The sequence below is a fragment of the Embiotoca jacksoni genome, unplaced genomic scaffold, assembly GCF_022577435.1.
Source record: "Embiotoca jacksoni isolate LCO1_2020_lvr unplaced genomic scaffold, fEmbJac1.0.p SCAF_28, whole genome shotgun sequence".
NCBI classification, from domain to species: Eukaryota; Metazoa; Chordata; class Actinopteri; family Embiotocidae; genus Embiotoca; species Embiotoca jacksoni.
In genome coordinates this window covers 543,995-563,195 of record NW_027185379.1, presented here as the reverse complement: position 1 = coordinate 563,195, position 19,201 = coordinate 543,995, and the positions used below count along the sequence as shown (strand labels likewise).

The 19,201-nt window shown below is 42.0% G+C and overlaps 1 protein-coding gene across 1 annotated transcript; it reads right to left on the bottom strand.

The window, feature by feature from the left end:
* Window positions 1-11,659: 11,659 nt before the first annotated feature.
* On the bottom strand, window positions 11,660-18,967 carry pld3 (phospholipase D family member 3). Its single transcript, XM_069161451.1, has 12 exons — window positions 18,811-18,967; window positions 16,326-16,404; window positions 15,972-16,022; window positions 15,739-15,890; window positions 15,397-15,577; window positions 15,125-15,242; window positions 14,815-14,942; window positions 13,979-14,176; window positions 13,647-13,786; window positions 13,187-13,352; window positions 12,993-13,092; window positions 11,660-12,607 (listed from the first exon to the last, which is right to left on the bottom strand). The coding sequence occupies exons 2-12, from the start codon at window positions 16,350-16,352 to the stop codon at window positions 12,420-12,422; spliced, it is 1,449 nt and encodes a 482-aa protein (XP_069017552.1). The 5' UTR covers window positions 16,353-16,404; window positions 18,811-18,967; the 3' UTR covers window positions 11,660-12,419.
* Between the last annotated feature and the right edge of the window lie 234 nt (window positions 18,968-19,201).

Sequence of the window (19,201 nt, the reverse complement as noted above, 5' to 3'; positions counted from 1 at the left end):
TTCATTTATCACGCGCCTTCCTCTTTGCTTGTTTGTTTGTTGCACCTGTGAGAGCCATAAATAATTGCATCATCATCATCATCATCATCGTCGTCGTCGTTCTACCAAACCGAGCACAAGTGTCATCGGCCAAAATCCCCGAGAACACCTGCACATATCTGGACCTGAAGGCTTTGTAAACACATTCACCTGCACACACTGGTCCTGCCACTGAACACATTACCCCCCCCCCCCCCAACCTTCCCCTTATACAGCCAGCAAAGCACCATCCAGCCCCAATAGATGTCTCTCCCTTGCCAGCGGGCCGGTGAGAGGTGTGGTTGTGGAGGGGAGATGCTGTCACCGCAGATCAGGCCGCCAGCACTGTGTCAGCTAACATGCTCATTGTGTTGCATTCCAGCTCCGCACAAAGCCAGGATTTAGGGGGGGGGGGGCTTGGACCCTGAAACAAGCGCTGGGCCAGACGGTGGACAGACGGGAGGACAGCAGAGAGACAGAGAGAGGGGAAAGTTAAAAAAAAATAAAAACGGGAGGATGGTTTAGGAAAGATGGACAGGAGTGAGCAAACTGTTCAGGGTGGTGTGTTGGGCTGTTGACAGGTGGAGGGAGGGTGGAGGGGGGGGGGGCATCAGGCACCACAGCTATGTCCTCATCAGCACTTATATGGGCCAGGAAACTAGAGCAGGCTGTGTGTGTGTGTGTGTGTGTGTGTGTGTGTGTGTGTGTGTGTGTGTGTGTGTGTGTGTGTTTGGTCTAACAGCCTGTCGGAGGCGGAGGATGTCGCAGCTTCCTCTTCTACTGAGGTTATAAACAGGGTTTGGGCAAAATGCCTTGAACAAGTAGTGATGGATGAATCCTGAGTCCACCGCTCAAAATATATTCGGTATTATATGAAGCTACAGGACATTTATAAAAAAATAAATAAATAAATAAAAAAAGTATTCAGAATCATTTAAATTAAAAAAACTGTACCCTTAATACAATTTGTGAAACTTTTGCATGCAGACATAAATAACAAAACACTTGAGAAGGAGCCAGGTGAGCTGGTGAACACTGGAGGAGAAAAGCTTGTTGTGATTGAAGCGACACAAATCACCGGAAGTTCAATTTAAACGTGCCGCTTACCCGCATGGTTTTCAAGATGCAGACTGCAGAGTTTTCACTGTCGACTCGGCTGGCAGTCCGCAGGGAAAGTTTTACAGTTGGAAAACTTATAAAGTTGTATGTCCACGACGTAAACGCGCCACAGTCCGCCATGATCGCGTATCAATCTGCAACGTGACCACGCCCCTCTATCGGGAAAGGTGTGCGCGTGATGTTTAAAAAAAAAAAAAATAAAAAAAATAAAAAAAAAAAAAGAGGAAAGAATTGGCATATTTTCTTTAAAAAGATATTGTGAGATTTTTGTTTTTGTTTTAATTTAATTAAAGATACACAGTTTGGGGTTTAAGCTTACTATAGTTTCTGATTTCTTTTAAGTTTGTTTTTATTGCTTAATTGGTCTCTAATGTCACAATTTGTGACGTGTTTTAATTCTATTTGATGTTGTGCAGCACTTTGGTCAAAGTATGGTGTATTTAAATGTGCTGTACAAATTGACCTGATTTGTATTCTACGGCTTCCGTCTTCCAAAATAATAATAATAATAATAATAATAATAATAATAATAATAATAATAATAAACAACAAGTGGTTAATCATTTACAAAGACATTTTAAAAGTGACGTTTTTTAAGAACTGTCCACATCAGTGCATCAAAACACATAAACTCACATTAACCAAAAATGCCCACTCAAACGTCAGCTGATCATTCAGGAGACAAGATAAACATTGACACCTCTACACTGAAGATGACTGATTCGGCTCTCTTACATTCACACACATGATAAACCAGCAAGCTGAAGATGTTACGAGTGACACGGCGCTTCGCCCGACCTGCAACTAAGCGACCTTTTCAGGTGACGACCTGACCTGAGGATGTCAAGAGCTGAATGTAAAAGGTTCGGCTAACCAGCCGCTGCTGTAGCCCGCTGCTTCAGGCAGGACGTGCACGAATTCCTGAACATTTTCCATCAATCAGAAGTCAGCTGTGCCCCAGAAAACTGAGTTGAATGTGTTGCTAACAGAGACTTCAACTCCTGTAGGCCACTGAAAACTAAAATGGGTTGAGAGAGGGCAGAATAGTCACCAAACAAAAATCATAAAACTATGAAATATGATGTTAATAAGTTAGTAGTGGCCCACTGCTGGACTCACTGGAAATGAATAAAAACAATGCAACTTTGATCCTCTTTCAGTTCAATATTTTTGATGATCCAGCTGTTCCATATAAAATTGCAGGTATCCGTTTCCACATGACAACCTCAGACGAGCTGATCACCAACAAATCACCAAACCTTTCAGTTAACTATTCCCATTAGATTTTGATGTGATCACCTGATCGAACATGACATCGTTTCTTAACATCACCAGTAGTTACGATAAGCATGAGCTACAGTAGGAGCAAATACTGAACACAGTAAAGTGTAAAAATAAATCAGCATGTGATCAGTCAGTCACATTCCCACCAAATGAAGCCACGCAGGAGGAGACTGAAGCTGCTCCTCTTTCACACAGTATGTGCAGTCGTCTGTTTGTAGAGTCTCTAAAGTGTTTATCTGCAGAACGAGCTTTAAATCCTAAATCACATAAACTTGAAATCCACCCAAAATATTTGGTCAACAACAAACCCATCCTCATCCTCAAACTCTCACACTCCGAGGGGTTTGCATACTTATATATCTTTTTCCAAAAGTTGTATAAACAGTAGGAAGAGCATTCAGAAGAGCAGGGTGAAGTGAGGCCCCGAGGTGTTACAGAAAAGATCGGAGGATTTACCGGGATTTAGCTGCTGCTGGTGTTGCATGGGTGACGACTTGATGTGCCTCACTTCCATCTCGGAGTCTCCACCTGCTCTCTGTGTCACTCCAGCTGTCAGCATCAGCTAAAGGTTTGTATGGAAATGCTTCTCCGCACCCGTAAACAATTGCAGTGCATCAGCATGCAGTGAGCTTTTTCTAAGATAAGTAAAACTAAATGTGGGGAGAATCGGTGCTGCGATCACGGTGGACAACAAGCCTGCGTTTGAATCTCAACTCATGTCGGGCTGTTTTACTTTTTCCAGAAAGGGGACACTTATTTAATGTCAAACTAGATTAATCAAACAGTTTGATTAACCCAAGCTTAACTAAAGTTTTACCTAAATCTATTCTTACAACCCAACTCGCTCTTCAAGCTCAACCACTCTATGATATTTTGTTTTGTTTTATAATCAAATCAATGACTGTCTGACATAATCTTGCAGGTTTTTTTTGGACCAGCTAAAAAAAAAAAAAAGACTGTTTTACAACACGATTACTTTCAGGGAGGCTGCGGCGCTCCATTCAGTACAGAGACTGTGACTCATCCTGACCTGCATCGGAGGAGGGCGTCCAGGTGACTCTGAATATTCCACGCAGACACTCACACATGGTCCACAGCAGGAAGCCAAAGGAGGAAACACAGCGATGCAGCAGCCCACACACAGGCTGTGGGGCTGGGAGAGCTGGGAGGCAGCGCTGGGGGGAGGCAGGTGGGTGTTAGAGGAGGTCCGGGGGTCGGTTCGACTGTTTGGGCCCGAGGGAGACTGAGCAACACTGTCGGTGTGGATCACAAACAGAGAGAAAGCAAGAGAGAGAGAGAGAGAGAGAGGGTGGAGAGAGAGGGGGGATGGATGGATGGATGGATGGATGGATGGATGGATGGATGGATGGATGGATGGATGGATGGATGGATGGATGGAGAAAGAGGGATTGAAAGCAGAGACAGAAAGGTGGATGAATCAGAAGAAGAAGAGCGCTGCTGTCTCATCAGTGGATGTACACATGAACATATAGAAGCGCTGGACTTTCTTTTTCTTCCATAAACCACCCCAGAGCGGGACATACAGGTATTAGATGTGCATATCTGTGTGTTTGTGTGTGTGTGTTTGTCAGGGAAGGGTGACACCAGCGAGACAAGACAGAATAGGGGTGTATTAGCACTAGTGGACAGTCAGCAGTTTGCCCCGACCCTCTGTAAAGCCCCGCTCCATTGTTTGTGGTGCTGGAGGCTTTAGCCGTGGCCCAGCGGGTCCTTGTTACTGGGCTTAGAGGGGCTGGACGCTGGATACCAGTCAGACACAACGACAGCCAACGCACCATGAATGGTGAAACATGACCTTAGTTCATCACTGAGTGATCAGAACATTGATTTAAAGGTAAACGCTGGTCATTCTGTATTTTTCTATTCACAATAAATCTTACAAAAGGCTGAAATTAATTATTGAGGTCTTTCCAGCTTCCCTATCTGTAGCACTGGTTCCTGCTGAAGATGTAAATCTTTTGAAATGACTCAAAAATATTGTCTTGTTAAAAAGGGGCTTTGTTATTTCCTGAAATCTTAAGTCTCTAGTAATAACTCAAACTGAAGTTTTGACATCAACAAAAATATAGAATATTGTATAACTGGGCAACCAGCAGAAAATATATATTACTTCATTATTTACACTGAGAAAACGAAACAATAATTGTACTATTTTTTTTCATAAACACAATCTACCCTTAAAATATTGGAAAATGTATTGAACTATTTAAAGGCTCTTTCTTAATTACTTTACATTAATCCATCCATCTAGTTGTTTTGTATAAAGATTTTTCTAGGATCTAGCATCTGATTGGAAGACATTTGTGACTTAAATGTTGATGCTGCAGATTTAACCAGGTAACACAAACCATAAACAAAACAAGGTCAATGTAAAGCACCATATTTCATATTTTAATTAAACCTCATCCCAGAAACTGAGCAAACAGTCATGCCATAAACAAACGGGCGTTTCTGCAAATTAATAGTAAATTCATTGGCATTTGTAGTTGTGTTACTAATAAAACATAACAAAAAATGTCGTTATTTATCCACTGGGGCCTAAAAAAGTTACACCCCAAAAGTTGTCTTGTGCAAAAGACCAAGCAGTTGTCCATATGTTTTTAAAATGACATGTTTTTATCACCCTGCTGATCCGTGTGCTTCATGTTCAGCCCATCTGGCTGCTGCAGGACTTTTTCTATTAAATAAACCAGAACTTGTTTCGGGTCGTCTGCTGGAATGACCGAAGTTCTCATTTGTCCCAAATTCTTGCTTTTTCTTTTCTTCTCTGAGGACCAAATGAGCCAAATTTCATCCCAGTAACAGTTGTTGTGATATTTCACTCTGGACCCAATTGTTGGACAGGCAAGACTGGCAGACATGAGCGCTGCTAATCTGTCCAAAAAAAACTAAATTATTATAGCTTACTTTTTTTAAACTAATAATTCTTTCAAATGCCTTTATTCCCTTCAAAAACACCAATTTCAGACTTTATTTTGTGTTCAAGATGGTGACTTAAAAAAAAAACCCCAAGGAAGACCTCCTATCTAAAAACGTTGTGATTTCGAGTCCGCAGAGATTCACAGACCACATGCGAGGCTCCTGCGGCCCTCGGGGTGGTAAATGCAGTTTCTGTGCTCATTAGAAGTGGTGTTTGTCTGCCAAATGCCTCAGTTAATCCCCACAAAGTGCAGAGTAGTTGAGAGCTGAGTCATCGAGGACGGAGCCGGCATGCGCACACGCTCTGGTTTCACACAAGGCTAAAGCCCTGAAAATCCAGTGGGTTTAACAGAAAGTGACTCAGAAGGATCACAGCGGTTTTCTTCCTCCGATGCCCACTCACAGCTCAGATCCTCCGGCTTAGAAATTTCGTCGACAGCACTTTCCCACCGTTCAGACAGAGGAATAATTTGTTTTAAGTCATGAATGATTGTTGTTGTTGTTTTTGTCTTGCTGTCAGGAGGGGAGCAGGGACGCAAAAACGAAGTGGAGCTCATTCATGAACAACACCGTCCTTTTGTGGTCGTTTGTTACACACAAGTCTCTGATTTCAGGGTACTTACACAGAATACAGAGTGACTGATTAGCATAGAAAACCTGCAGAGCTTCTCTGTGAGCTTTCACTTCAATTCTTCTGTCCTGGCTGGTTGCACGAGTTCAGACTGACATTTGTGGTTTCAGTGACGTTTGCCATGATGTGCACAGATTGATATCCTCCCTCAGGGTACGTTGTAATATTTATGGTTTTCCTTTATTTATTTTTTTTCAATCTTCCAACAAATCAGGTGAAAATTTCAGTTTGTCCAAAACGTCCTCCGTCGTCAGCCTCAGCTGTGGGCCGCTTTTTATCTTCTGTGATTCATTATCAAATGTTGGCATGCTAATGTTAGCATTTAGCTCAAAGCACCAAGAAACAGCCGCTCAGAGCTGCGAGGTTGGATGTGTTTTCTCGTTTTGTTCATTTTTTTCTTTCCTTTGGTCTTCCCTTTCTTATCGCTTCATCTTTACTTCATATACGTGGGTTCTGTTTCTCCATCAAGTGATCTGAAGGCAGTGAAATCTTCAAAACTGGAAGTTGTTGATGGATTTTCTGGAGGCCATCTGTTATCCTGAAGCTAAATGATGTTAGATTAATTTGTGTTTGACACTTGAATAAATTTAGCAGCTATTTTATTGCTTTTTTACTTTTGCAGGATTAATTTTACACAGTGGTTTTTACCAACATCAACATTGGTGGCAGATTTGATGAAGAGGCGTTCTTCGACAGTTTTACCCCCTTCAGGAAAATGTCCAACTGAGTTCAGGACTTTAAATGAATCCCGGCGGAGACCCGGTGAAACAGGTTTGTGTTAGCCTTTACAGCCATTAACAGCCAATTGAATTAGTCTAATTACACAGGAGAGACCTGAGAAATGATCTAAATTGTCAGATTACGTTCAGAGGCACGGAGGGGATGAGGAGAAGGGTCGAGAGCTCAGAAAAAGATGTCCAGTCCTGGAGTGGAACCGGAGCAGCTGAGAGTTCAGTCATAATAAGACGATTAACGCTTTTATTATTTGGTCCTGTTCAATTCTTGTTCAGCATTTTTGCCATGACAACGAGGGCAGTTAGCTTCAAATGTGAAATACATAAATTGAATGAATGACAACAAGGAAAGTCCAGGTAGACATGAAATGAACTTTAATATTTCTCTTGCATTTCGTCATGATTTTGTATACAAAGTTATATTTCTACATTTTTATATTAACGATTGGACCTCAAACTACATCGTGTTTGACGTGCATTATATACAAACCTTCCAAGAACGTTATAGTATCCGCCTGAACGTGCAGCTGTGATGCTGCAGATCTGCTTTGTGTTTTCTGATGTGTTGTCATCATGCCGAGGAACAGAGGGGAGGTGTGGGGGGAGGAGGGGGAGGAGGGGGAGGAGGAGGTTGAATTGAAGCTCTGCAGTGTTCAGGACTGAAAGATTTCACCTCCAGCTGGCTGAATAGATTTCACAGCTTCTGTTAACTGTGTTGTGACTTTCCTTTGCTTGAGTCACCGATGCATTGTGGATTATTATTTATGATCTTATTTAGTCACAGTTTCCTGTGTGATGCTGGTCAGTTGTGCCGAACTGAGACTCAGTAGTCACCTGCTAACTACGACTGGAGTCAGTGCTAAGCCTTTACTTGTCTGGCTAAATTTTGGGCGGGGCCGGCACCCTTGGCACGCATCCCGCGGTCCCAATTACATACTTTAAAAAAAAAATATTTTTTTTTTTACTTTACATACTACAGTTACCCTTGCGAATATGTGTGCATACAATTGGGACATACTTTATAATAAAAAAGCGCCTTGAACTTTGACCCTCTTGGTCATATCTGTCGCAATCTGCAGTGCAACGTTTAAGTAAAAGGTAAGTTGGCCATCGGGTAAAGCAGCTTTAAAAAGCAACTTCAGAAATGAGGTTTTCACTGAATTGATTTCTTCTCAGAAATGATTGCTTGAAAGATGAATGCATGATTTTATATTTTACGAGGCAAAAAGGCAGCAGGCATTTTGAGCTCTTGAATTTTTTTTCTACAGTGTCACATCATGAGGAAAGTAGATTGAAGGTGGTAGTTTGTCTGAGTGGTTGTGATTTAGAGGGTTGGGTGGGTGTTTTCTTTTCTTTTTTTTTCACTAGCTGTACCTTTATCCTCACGGAGAACTATTAAGTTGGTGCAGGTTGCCCGAAGACATCAGTTAAAAGGGATTTTTTTTTTTTTTTACAACCTGGCAAACCAAATGGTGTTTTTATTTGCACAGTTACAAATGATAAAAGTATTTTACAAAGTTTGCCTCATTGGCAGAAGAGTCAAACCTAACATCCAACCAGTTCTTCAGTGGAGCCCCATTCCCCCCCCCCAGACATCAGGCAGGTACCATCTGAACCAGCGATGTGAAGGGACAAGACTCCACCCGTTACTGTTCGCGTCCTCGTCACCACGTCTCTCCACTGTTGAGGACAGTGTGGTAATTAAAGTGCATTTTCTTTACTCTGTACTGACACGCAGTTAAATCCCAAGATTCTCCTGCTCTTTAACACAATTTAAAGTCTTGTGTCTGAAATTATGCACTTTATCACATTTTAATTTCAACTATTATTTATTGCTTTGCTGCGATTTTGCTCAACTATTATATTTTGTTAGTATATTTCAATATACTGTTTTATTGCTTGTATCTCCTATAACTTTGTGTCTCAAACTGTTTTGCCACCTTTTCTCTTTTTTTATTGTATTATTTTTTTTCAAAATCAATTTCATGTCTCAAAGAAAACATTTGGATCTCTGGAAGATCAACATCACCTCAAAATCCTTTGATATTTAGACACGTCATGTACAGGTTCTACTTTTCTTCCCACACAGGACTAAATAATAAAGAATTGTCGTTGGATAATTGTCATCATTACGACACACAGACATATATTAAAGACAATTAAAGCAATACCTGATCATTTAGTCCTTCCTGCACATCTCAGCATCTTGGTACCGAAACATCTGCGTGAGGAGTAACATAAACATAAGACAGAAATCTGTCATAACTCAGCATAGTAAATGAGTTATAGTGTGTCCAGAGACACTGAGTGGTCCTCAGGGTGAGACACACACACACACACACACACACACACACACACACACACACACACACACACACACACACACACACTTACTTCATGGGTCCCTGGATGGGTGGAGGCTGGATGGTTTGGGATAGTTAACAGGGAGACAGAAATAACCGCCTGGGTTGGGCTCTGCTGAGTTCCATGACCGCTGACGACACAAATAGTTTACACAGCGGGAAGTGACATGTTGGACATACCTCACATGATCTGTGTGTGTGTGTTTGAGGTTTACCCGCAATTACTGTTGGTTATAGCTGTTCCTAATAAGTCAGATAAGTGCTTGGTTTTATTTGAAGGATGAGGTTAGAATACAGTTTATGGAGGTTACAGTTATTGTTACTTAAACAGAAAGCAGCTGCGTTAGAGAGGACATGTCTGAGGTTCTGGTGAGACAATGAAATATGATCCCTGAAGCTCAGTGCAAGTTTTGATCAATGAGTCGGAGGCTTATCGGACACAAAAACACTGCACAGTGATTTAAAAAAAAAAAAGAACTATGAGATGGGATTTTTATGAGGTTGGGATGGTTATCACAGAGACAGTAGGTGCATCTTCTGTCTCAGTAAGTAATCTATGAAAGTGAGTTGACAGATCACGTTGTAATGTGCAGCGGCAAAAAATGAGAACCCAAGTTTCGATGCTATAAATCACCTTTTCATAGGAGAAATACAGCTCGACATGCTCTACAGCTTCAAACGATGACAAATTAAAATGGTGAGTTTGTTTTAGTGCAGGCTTAGTTTTCATATAAAACAAATCAGCATAATTTCCGAGAGGTCTCGAGCGCAAGTACGACAATCTGTGATCAAACATCGTGTGATTACGAAGACTAAAAGACGGAGATACATAACTGGTATATGACATAAAGTATATCAGGTTCAGAACCCCTCAGTTCACTCTGGGTCAGTGTGCATTCATCTAACGGTGTCAGCAGAGTCTGGGTGTGTTTGAGTCTCGCATTGAGATACACCCATAAACAGGCAGATGCAGCGGACCCTCCGGGTTTAATATGAGACAACAGTCTAATTTCTGCTTCAATCCTTGAGGAGCATCTGATAAGAGAGGAGCTCAAACAGTGTGTAAACTATCAGAGGAGCCTGACAGTTCAAACCTTCACCAATACTGCACACAAGTGTTAGAAATCTGCTACTGCACCATGACGCATGCCCAATATCTTCCCAGTACAAATAACCCGAGGAGACGGAAAATCATAAAACCCAATGTTGATACTAACATATCCCCTAACGGATTCATAATCTATTGAAAGTCTAAAAAGTTATTGCATCGTTGTTTTTCTGTAAACAGGAAGTGGTTACATGTCACTGGGACTAAAGCATGGAACAGAGGTTTTGCCTGTTGGTTCCTGTTGCATAAAGCAGACAGGTGCTTTGAGTCCGAATTAAAAACATGACCTCTAATTTTACTGGATGGCAGGTAACTTTAAACATGTGACCTTAAACCCTTCGGGAGGTTCCTTGAGGTGAATGTGTGGATGAACTAAGCGCAGACAGCGGCGGCGCGAGAGCAGTACGGTGACACTGGGGACATCCAGCAGGGCCTTCATCCAGGTGGTGGCGCTGACACGGCACATGGAGAGATGAGCATCAGTTGGACAGTAATGACTGTTATCCAGACAAGTAACAACGCGGCAGAATACTCAGTACTTTCTCCACATACTAAAACGACGACTATCATGTGAAAGGTTCATGGAGTAGGTTTTACGTTAAACTGACCAACGACAGAAACTGAAAAACTTATATATATAATTTTTTCTTTTTTTAAATCTCACCTTCAACATGTGCACTGCAGGCGTCCTTTAACACATTTAAGAACTCATCTGTATCCTGCATTTCTATTAATAGTCCACAAAAGTTGGATGTAGTCAAGGTCAACTGTCTGGTAGGACCTGTTGGTCCATTAATCCGCAGTAATCAAAATAGATGGGAGAAAGAAGTCAAATAAATAAAAACATAAAGGTTTAATTTGATCTTAAGATATTATTTTAATAACTTTTGGACTTGGATAGATTTTCATACCTTGACTGTGAATCAGCCGGCCCGGTTTGGATCTCTGGCTGGAAACTTTGCACCCTCGTGTCCCCCTTATATTTTGGGGGACACTGTCTGCATTTGAGTAGTTTTTTATTTATAGACTATGTCATCTTAAAATCTCAAAAGCATGTGGTCAAGATGAAACTTTAAGGGACATTTAATCAAACATTATAGGTGTGTTGAAGACTGATGAATAACTCTGACCCCGTGTTAGGATCAGAAAACCCCAAAATATTAAAATTTTAAATTCTTGATGTTGTATAATCATTACTGCTGCAAATAAAATATACTATTCTGAACATGTTCTGCAATGACTCTGAAAAGTTATGTGAAATAAAATAACCTGATAGAAATTCAGATTTTTTTTTTTAAAGTTTTGTCTTGAAGAGTTTGTAGCCTTAATAGGACCGTTGCCAACCTAAGCATGGTGCTATTTGTATACCTGCTTCTCTGGGAAGTTGCCATAGCAACCATCTCTGCATTAATGAGTAGGTTTCAATCACTCCACACAGTGGAAAGTAAACAGTCTGAAAGTCTTGAAAGTGGAATTTAAAAAGCCCATCGTATTTACAGAACAATCACGGCACATCACATTGAGCAAAAATTACTTTTCCAAATTCCAGCAAACTAAAATGCTCATTTAAGGAAACACTCAAACTTTTTACTCCCTGAGATGAACTGGGACAAAAACTCCCACTGAGACCGAAGTTGCGTAAAAGCAATGAACTGCGATTGATTGTTTAAACTAGAAATGGAGCCGTTGTAAAAATTGTGTGACAGCATGACACGGACCTCATTCGGAGGGTGAAACAGGAACCCTTACAGATACTGGCACTGCATGACCCAAACCACATGATTAAATTAATAAAAACTGAATTATTTATGTCTGAGTTTTTGTAATAAAAGGAATCCGTGCTGGTAACATGTTTCAGCTCGTTCTGACTGCTGACTAGTGTGTTGCTCTGGTCTGATAATACATCAGAGTATCTAATCACCCGAAGATATAGAATTACTTGCCGGGCAGTAATGTTTTGATGGCACATTATTCTCTGGTGAAATTGGGAGTTTGGCACAAAAGCTGTGCGACAAGCTTTTGAAACTTGGAAATTGCACAAATATTATGAGTTGTTCTGTATCTGTATTTTCAGCTGAGGAGTTCCCGAGATTTTAATGTGTAAAATCACTGTTTCAGTTGAGAAGTGCAAAAACGCATGAAAAGAAATGTGCAACTGCAGCAGTACGTAGTATGAGGATCCGAAGTGTCCTTGACTGGTATGATTTGTGTAATATCTGCTTTTAACAGAAGTCATTGAGGTTTGAGTGCTGGGTGAGAGGAGTGCTGTAGGCGGAGCTCCAGTCCCGCTCAAAGACAGCCTGCAGCTGTGATTGGACGGTTGGCTCCAGGGACTGTGATGCCGTCTGGTTGACAACCAATGCTGAGCCGGCGGTGCTCACGAAGTAGTCGCCTGACCAGTTAGACGTACCTGCAGACAGCAACACGCACATCTTAGCACATTCAGCCCCCTTTTCTGAAGACGAGGCCGACGGGTGGGAATACAGAGAGTACAATCCGTTTTGATCGATCAGTTATTCAGCTTAGTTTTTAACATCTTCCACCAAGTATTCGATTCAAAAAAAAGTATTTTCGTCTTCATGTTTTCAGGATAAAACGAATCATCTGCTCACAAAAATCACCTGTTTAAAGGGAAGCAGGGAGATTCCTGTTTGGATCCCTCATGACAGATAAAAGCCCCAAAACCCCTTGTGTGTATTCAGCCGGGTACGCGGAGTCAACAAACGGTATCACAGCTCGATGCTGTCAGCGGGCATCCAGAGTGTATTTCACGTGTAGCATGCAGCGTGTCTTACCTATGTATGCTATCTTGTCAGTCACCATATACTTGTTGTGGTTAACTCTGGCGAAGGGAATCTCCTTCTGCTTGGGGCTGGACGGCACCACAAACAGCCTCTGAATGAAGGAAACATCATGTCTTCAGATGACGTAATAATGTTTATAAAATCCTTTGACCGCGAGCGGGTCTGGAACAGGAAGTGCTACTTACCACCTGGATGTCCACTTTGCTCTTGGCGTCGTGAACCGCTGCCAGCGACTTGAGGAAGGGGAACATGACGGGCTGGGTGCTGCCCCAGCAGCTGATCAGCAGCCGCACTTTGACGCGCTTCTCGTACGCCACTCGCCTCAGCTGCGTGTCGATGTCGGCCCAGTACCTGCAGGGGGCGCCACGCACACCGGCGTGAGCACATCGGACAACCGCACAAACCCACGCAGCTGCGTCCCAAGTACATTTTTGTTACATTTTTACACTTGTTTACAAATGATAACGTAACAGAGAAAAAAAAAAAGAAAAAAAAAAAAAGCTACTTGTAAATATCTGTACCAAATTTAATGACGATCAATCCAACTGCTGCGGAGACATTTCAGTCTGGACAGACACTCTGCTGACGAGGCATAAAATCCAACCTGCATTCCCTTCAGCAGGTCTTCAGTTCTAAGTGTTGTACCTCTTAGGGTGTGAGAACTCCATGGTGGGCAGGTAGTTCATGACTGCGATGTAGATGAAGCTCTGGGCGTCTTCCATCACACTGAGGATGGACTGCAGGTCTGGAGTCCTGCCGGCTGCACAGAAGGACGGAGGGGAACTCTGAGGACGAGCGAAGGGACGGAGACGGTCAGAGATCTGTCGAGTTATTAGCTCGTGTGTTTTGCAACATGTTCAACCTCATTGAACACCTTCCCTAAGTTATATAAGGAGGTGCGGGGCAGTCTCTTAACCTTTTGATATACTGAAATAAAAAATAAATAAAACAATCCCCCATCCTTTCCTGTATCTCACCGACAGGTAGACGTGGGACGGCGTGTTGTTGAGCGCCAGCTGGAGGGGCGTGTCCTTGTTGTACGGGGTGGAGAAGCTGGTCGGCCACGGCGACGGGATGGACTCACTCTCCCCCAGGAACCAGTAGGCTTCGAAGATCTTACTCAGGTCGGCAGCCAAACAGCTGCAGTTGTAGACCACGGCGCCGAGCTCCTTCACCTGGCGACCCCCCAAAAGCACAACATTAATATAATCCCCATGTTGTTTTTTTTACAGCTTCTGGCTTTTCAGAAAAAACATTAAAGTATTTTAGAATTGTTGTTCATTAATTTTGACCTAGTTTCAATTCCAAATCCCGTCTTTTGACGAGGAAATAACACCATGACTTGATATGATACCACTTAAGATTAAAAAAAAAAATTCAGAAAGAAATTTTTTTGCACTGTCAGCAAAAAAAAAAAAAAAAAAAAAAAAAAAAAAAAAAAAAAAAAAAAAATCTTTGTTGCATTAACAGCTCAGCAAAATGACCAATGAATGTCTGATGAGGAAAAAATACGGTGTGGTTTGAGATGTTAATGGCTTCACAGAATTAAAGCTGGCGTAAACTGTTCTTACAACATGACATGTGACTGAAACTCTGAGCAAACATAAACACTTCCTCTTAAAAGGAGAAGAATCTTAAATGCGTCAGCACGCAACTTTATTATTGTCAGTTTAGCAGATATCACAAAGATGTTTTTAATCACACTGGATTCTGACACCGCACAGATCAACCAAAACATTCAGATAATCCATATAACACATTTACAATGTGTGTGTGTGTGTGTGTGTGTGTGTGTGTGTGTGTGTGTGTGTACCTGTGTGAGGGACCTCCAGTCCATGTTGGCACTGCCGATGTAAATGTGTTTCTTGTCTACGACCCAGAACTTGGTGTGCAGGACGCCCGAGGTGAGCGTTCTCATGTTAACTGTCCTGATATCAGCTCCTGAAATCACACACACACACACACACACACACACACACACACACACACACACACACACACACATCTGTTAGAAAGTCACTTTAATTCAGGTGTTGTTTTTTTTAGGCAGAAGATTCTGATTCTCAGGATCTGAACACATCAGACACGTCGTTCAGACACCAGCTGATATAAAGAGTCCTCACCCGAGTCGTTGAGCAGTCTGAGGTCGTGTTGCGGTTTTCCCGCCTGAGGTCTGCTGACTGCAATACGGACAGATAACGTCCCTGATAGTTCAGCTAGTTTACTCAGAACGGTCTCACCCTGTTCACACAGCAAGAAAAAAAGGCATCAAAATAAGTCGACTGACTCATAATTATCACAGTAAATGAAGATAATACAATATAATGTGAGAGGAGTTGATAAAAACTCAATTCAAACTGAGCTCGTGTCTAATTCTTTGGGACCTCCAGCTGACCTGATGCGCCGTCGGCTCATGAGTGCCGGTGTCCTCGTTGCTGAGCGTCCAGTAGAAGGAGGCGATGTCCAGACTGCTGCGAGCCTCGGCCATCAGATTCATCCACGTCTGGAAGATGGACGGGTGGGCGGCGCTGGAGTTGAACTCCAGACCTTCAGGGATGCTCTCCACCAGAACGATCCTGACAGGAGGGAAAACACATCAAATGACGGAAAACAAAAAGTCACAACCAAGAAGCAATAACTTCTGTCTGTTTACATGACACAACAGCTGTTACACGAGATATCATATGCAAGTTTCAAAGTTTGTGCTGCGTTCAATGTCGAGCGGATGTTTGCTCACTTGCAGGAGTCCGAACACGACTCGACCAGGGGCAGGCGGGCGCTCGGAGGCGGGTGGAGGGAGGAGGCCCTCGGCGTCAGGAGGCTATAGAGGGCCACGGCGGCCAGCAGCACGCTGGTCACGGTGGCCAGAGCCAGCAAACACCTGGAATACTGTTGAAAACCTCCCATTAGAGTCGAGGGCGAGCGGCGGCGACGCAGTTTGAGACGGTGGGTATTCGCGCTGTAACTCACCACCTGTGCTTTCCTGTTGGATTCGTGTCTCCGCCCCTCCGTGTCCACCAGCTACGAGACATCAGAGACACACGTCAACACAATGACCGCACAACACCATGAGCGCTTTCATTACTAACTGGACTGTGAACCTCCGGGAGGACGTGAATGCTGCCACACAAATTATTCACAGAAGCTGATTTTTCTTGACTGTGAAAAACCGACGTTAAACATGATAAATTAACTTTCCAAAATGTGGGCAAACACATCTTCAATTTTGGGTATTTTTAACTGGATATCTGATTTAAATAAATAATCAAACCCAGTCAAATGTGGAAATGAAGAAAAACTACTAATAACCAAAAAGCGCTTCACCTGGTTGTAAATGATGTCCGTCTTCATGTCGGCAGACAAAATGAGGTGTGATTTCACAGACCTCAGGTCAGATGGTCCTCTGAGACAAAACAAGAGGAAAGAAACACACAATGTCACACCGTGTCTTCAGGCTTCGGTAGTAAAGACATTGAAATTGAATGTCGGTTCATTAAAAACGTTCTGGTTTGACACCACGCGGCCACCGATGCTCATTTGAAACCTGAACAATGTCAGTTTTCTATTTGACTCCAGAGATTATCATAAATGTGCATAGTTGTGAAATATCATACCAATGTCAAAAAAAACAACTGTTTCTCCTCCACACACACACACACACACACACACACACACACACACACACACACACACACACACACACACACACACACACACACACACACACACACACACACACCCCTGGTTGTCCTTTATAGACTCGACAAAGAGAAGGTTCTCTTTGTTTTTCAAAGTCATTTACAGAGAATGGACGGCACAGCTCATCTCCATCACAAAGACCCACGGCTGCACCAAAATCACCACCTCACTTAACAGCTATACAAATACACATATCACGGATTGTGGTGGATTCACTGAGCTGAACCCAAAAATATTAAAATAAAATACGTGATCAAGACGGAATCTGAGGTTTCGTGATTTATGAGGTTGGATTATTTAAAAGAGGAAGTGAGGAAGCCGAAATGCTGATAGGAGCCGTGTGAAGCTGCAAAATATCTCAGAGTTGGCAAGTCACAACAAACATGTAACTGCTGCTGAAAAGAATTCAAATTCAACAGCCATCCTATAGTAAATAATCATTTTGTGTCCGAAATCATTCTGCCACTTACATATTTTACAGGCATGTTTACACGTCATCCACACGTAGGAAACAACAAACACACCAACATATTTTCATTTTGTGGTTTTCCCCCTAAAAACGATTGAAGAGAAATGTATTTCCTGATTAGAGTCGTACCCCCACCTGCACTCAGGAAGCAGTTTAACACTCAAATGTTTGTTTTTATTTGACTTAATGAGTCCTCAGGGAAAAAAAACACCGAAGCAATCGCTGTGAATGCTCCTTTATTTTATTTTTTACTCAAATGTGTTTGTAAAGTGGTGCTGGTTTATATGATGGTATTTACCAGGAGTTGGGAGGTTTTTGCTTCCAACAACAACAACAAAAATCATACCCGACAACATATTTTACTCATTATTACAGTTTTAAGACAAATAGATCATTTAATCGGTTATATTGGTTATTGTAAACATATTTTGAATTTAAAATAAATAAAAACTGCAGGCGTAGCTCTCGTACTGTTGAATCGAGTTTGATAAGAAAGTCATTTCCACCCTTTATGGGAAGTAACACATCGATTCAGTCATAAAAACATGAAAGTTGGAAAAGAAGGAACCACATTTTACTCTTCTTGTATTGTAATTTATAAAGGAGCTCATTGGTGGAAGAAGTTCAGAGATCTCAGGACCACAATAACAACAACAAAAAAAGGTAAATTAAAAGTAAAAGTCCTGCATTCAAAAAAACCTAAATTAAAGTACAGAAGTACTGTCGGCAAAATATACTTAAAGGTATCAAAAGTACACTGATGAACAGTCTATACATATAACGTGCATATATAACTAACTGATGCAATTTAAGGTATTAAATATTGATCTGAAAAGTGACTAGTAACTATTGCTGTAAAATAAATAAGGTGGAGCAGAAGTAAAAGCAGAAAACAGAAATACCAAAGTACAGTGTAAGTTAGGGCTCAATATTCAATCATATCGTGATATGAGAAGATGTCTCTTAGATTTGGGATTTTGTAATATTGTGATATATGGCTATAATTATTGTCTTTTCCTGGTTTTAAAGGCGACATTACAGAAAAAAGATGGCATTTTCTCAAATTTACCAGACTGATCCTTTACTTCTCTTTTACCCTCTTAGTCATTACAACCACATTACTGTGATCATTTACCAAACATCTAAATGTGTCGATGTTTTGGGAAAGCATGAGTCATATTGGGGCTTTTGTAAAAGTAGGTACAAACTCGAGTACTAGAGTCGCCTTTCACTCCTGGAGCAGATTAAATCTGGGCTTAATTCTGACAGTTATTTTACGTTCAATTTGCATCTGCTAGAAGATAAAGAAGGGCTTGTTCATCTGTGCTGAGGACCAAATTAAATTAGAAAACACAATTTCGAGAGGAGCCAGTGACTCAATAACTTCGGCTGAACTTGCAGAAGTGTGTATTGTGTCAGAGAGGATTACTGAGAATAAAGAAACGGGTTTAGTGAGGTTCAGCTGGCAGAAGGCTCAAACTTAAATGGAGGTAAATGTGTTTCAAATGAAACTAGTACATTTACACACGAGACAGGTTTCCGGTTTCCTGAGCAGACGGAAGGTCGCTGAAGGTGCAAAACAACAAAAAACAAGCCGCTTTCAGCTGTAAAGAAGAATAAATAAATAAACGGTCCACTAACCTGTCACGGTCGGTCCAGATCCCGCACACAGCTGCGGCCACGTGTCGACACGGTGGTTCAGATTACTGTGTCGTTGTTAAACACAGGAAAGAAGCTTAAAAGGACCTCGTTCACTGCGTTGTTGTTGTTGTTGTTGTTGTTGGAGCACCGATTCACAAACAGGACTCCAGCGCGAGGAGGGGAGTGGAGGGGAGTAGAGGGGAGGTAGTCATGTGATCCAGGCAGAACAGCCAATCGCAGGGGAGCTACCGGCGTGACGTAACACGGACGTCACAGTGGAGTCGTTTTCCATTTTCAACACGAGAGGACGCCGAAGACACGCGACACAAAAAGGCAGGAGGTACCCGGATTAGGATGCGCGCGCGCCTGTTTAATATACAGCATTAAAAAA

Coding starts and splice junctions, on each gene's coding strand:
- pld3 (XM_069161451.1), bottom strand. CDS start 16,352: ATGAAGACGGACATCATTTACAACCAG. Junction 16,023..16,325: donor CGGACATCATTTACAACCAG/GTGAAGCGCTTT, acceptor GATGTCTCGTAG/CTGGTGGACACGGAGGGGCG. Junction 13,787..13,978: donor CGTCCCACGTCTACCTGTCG/GTGAGATACAGG, acceptor GCTCGTCCTCAG/AGTTCCCCTCCGTCCTTCTG.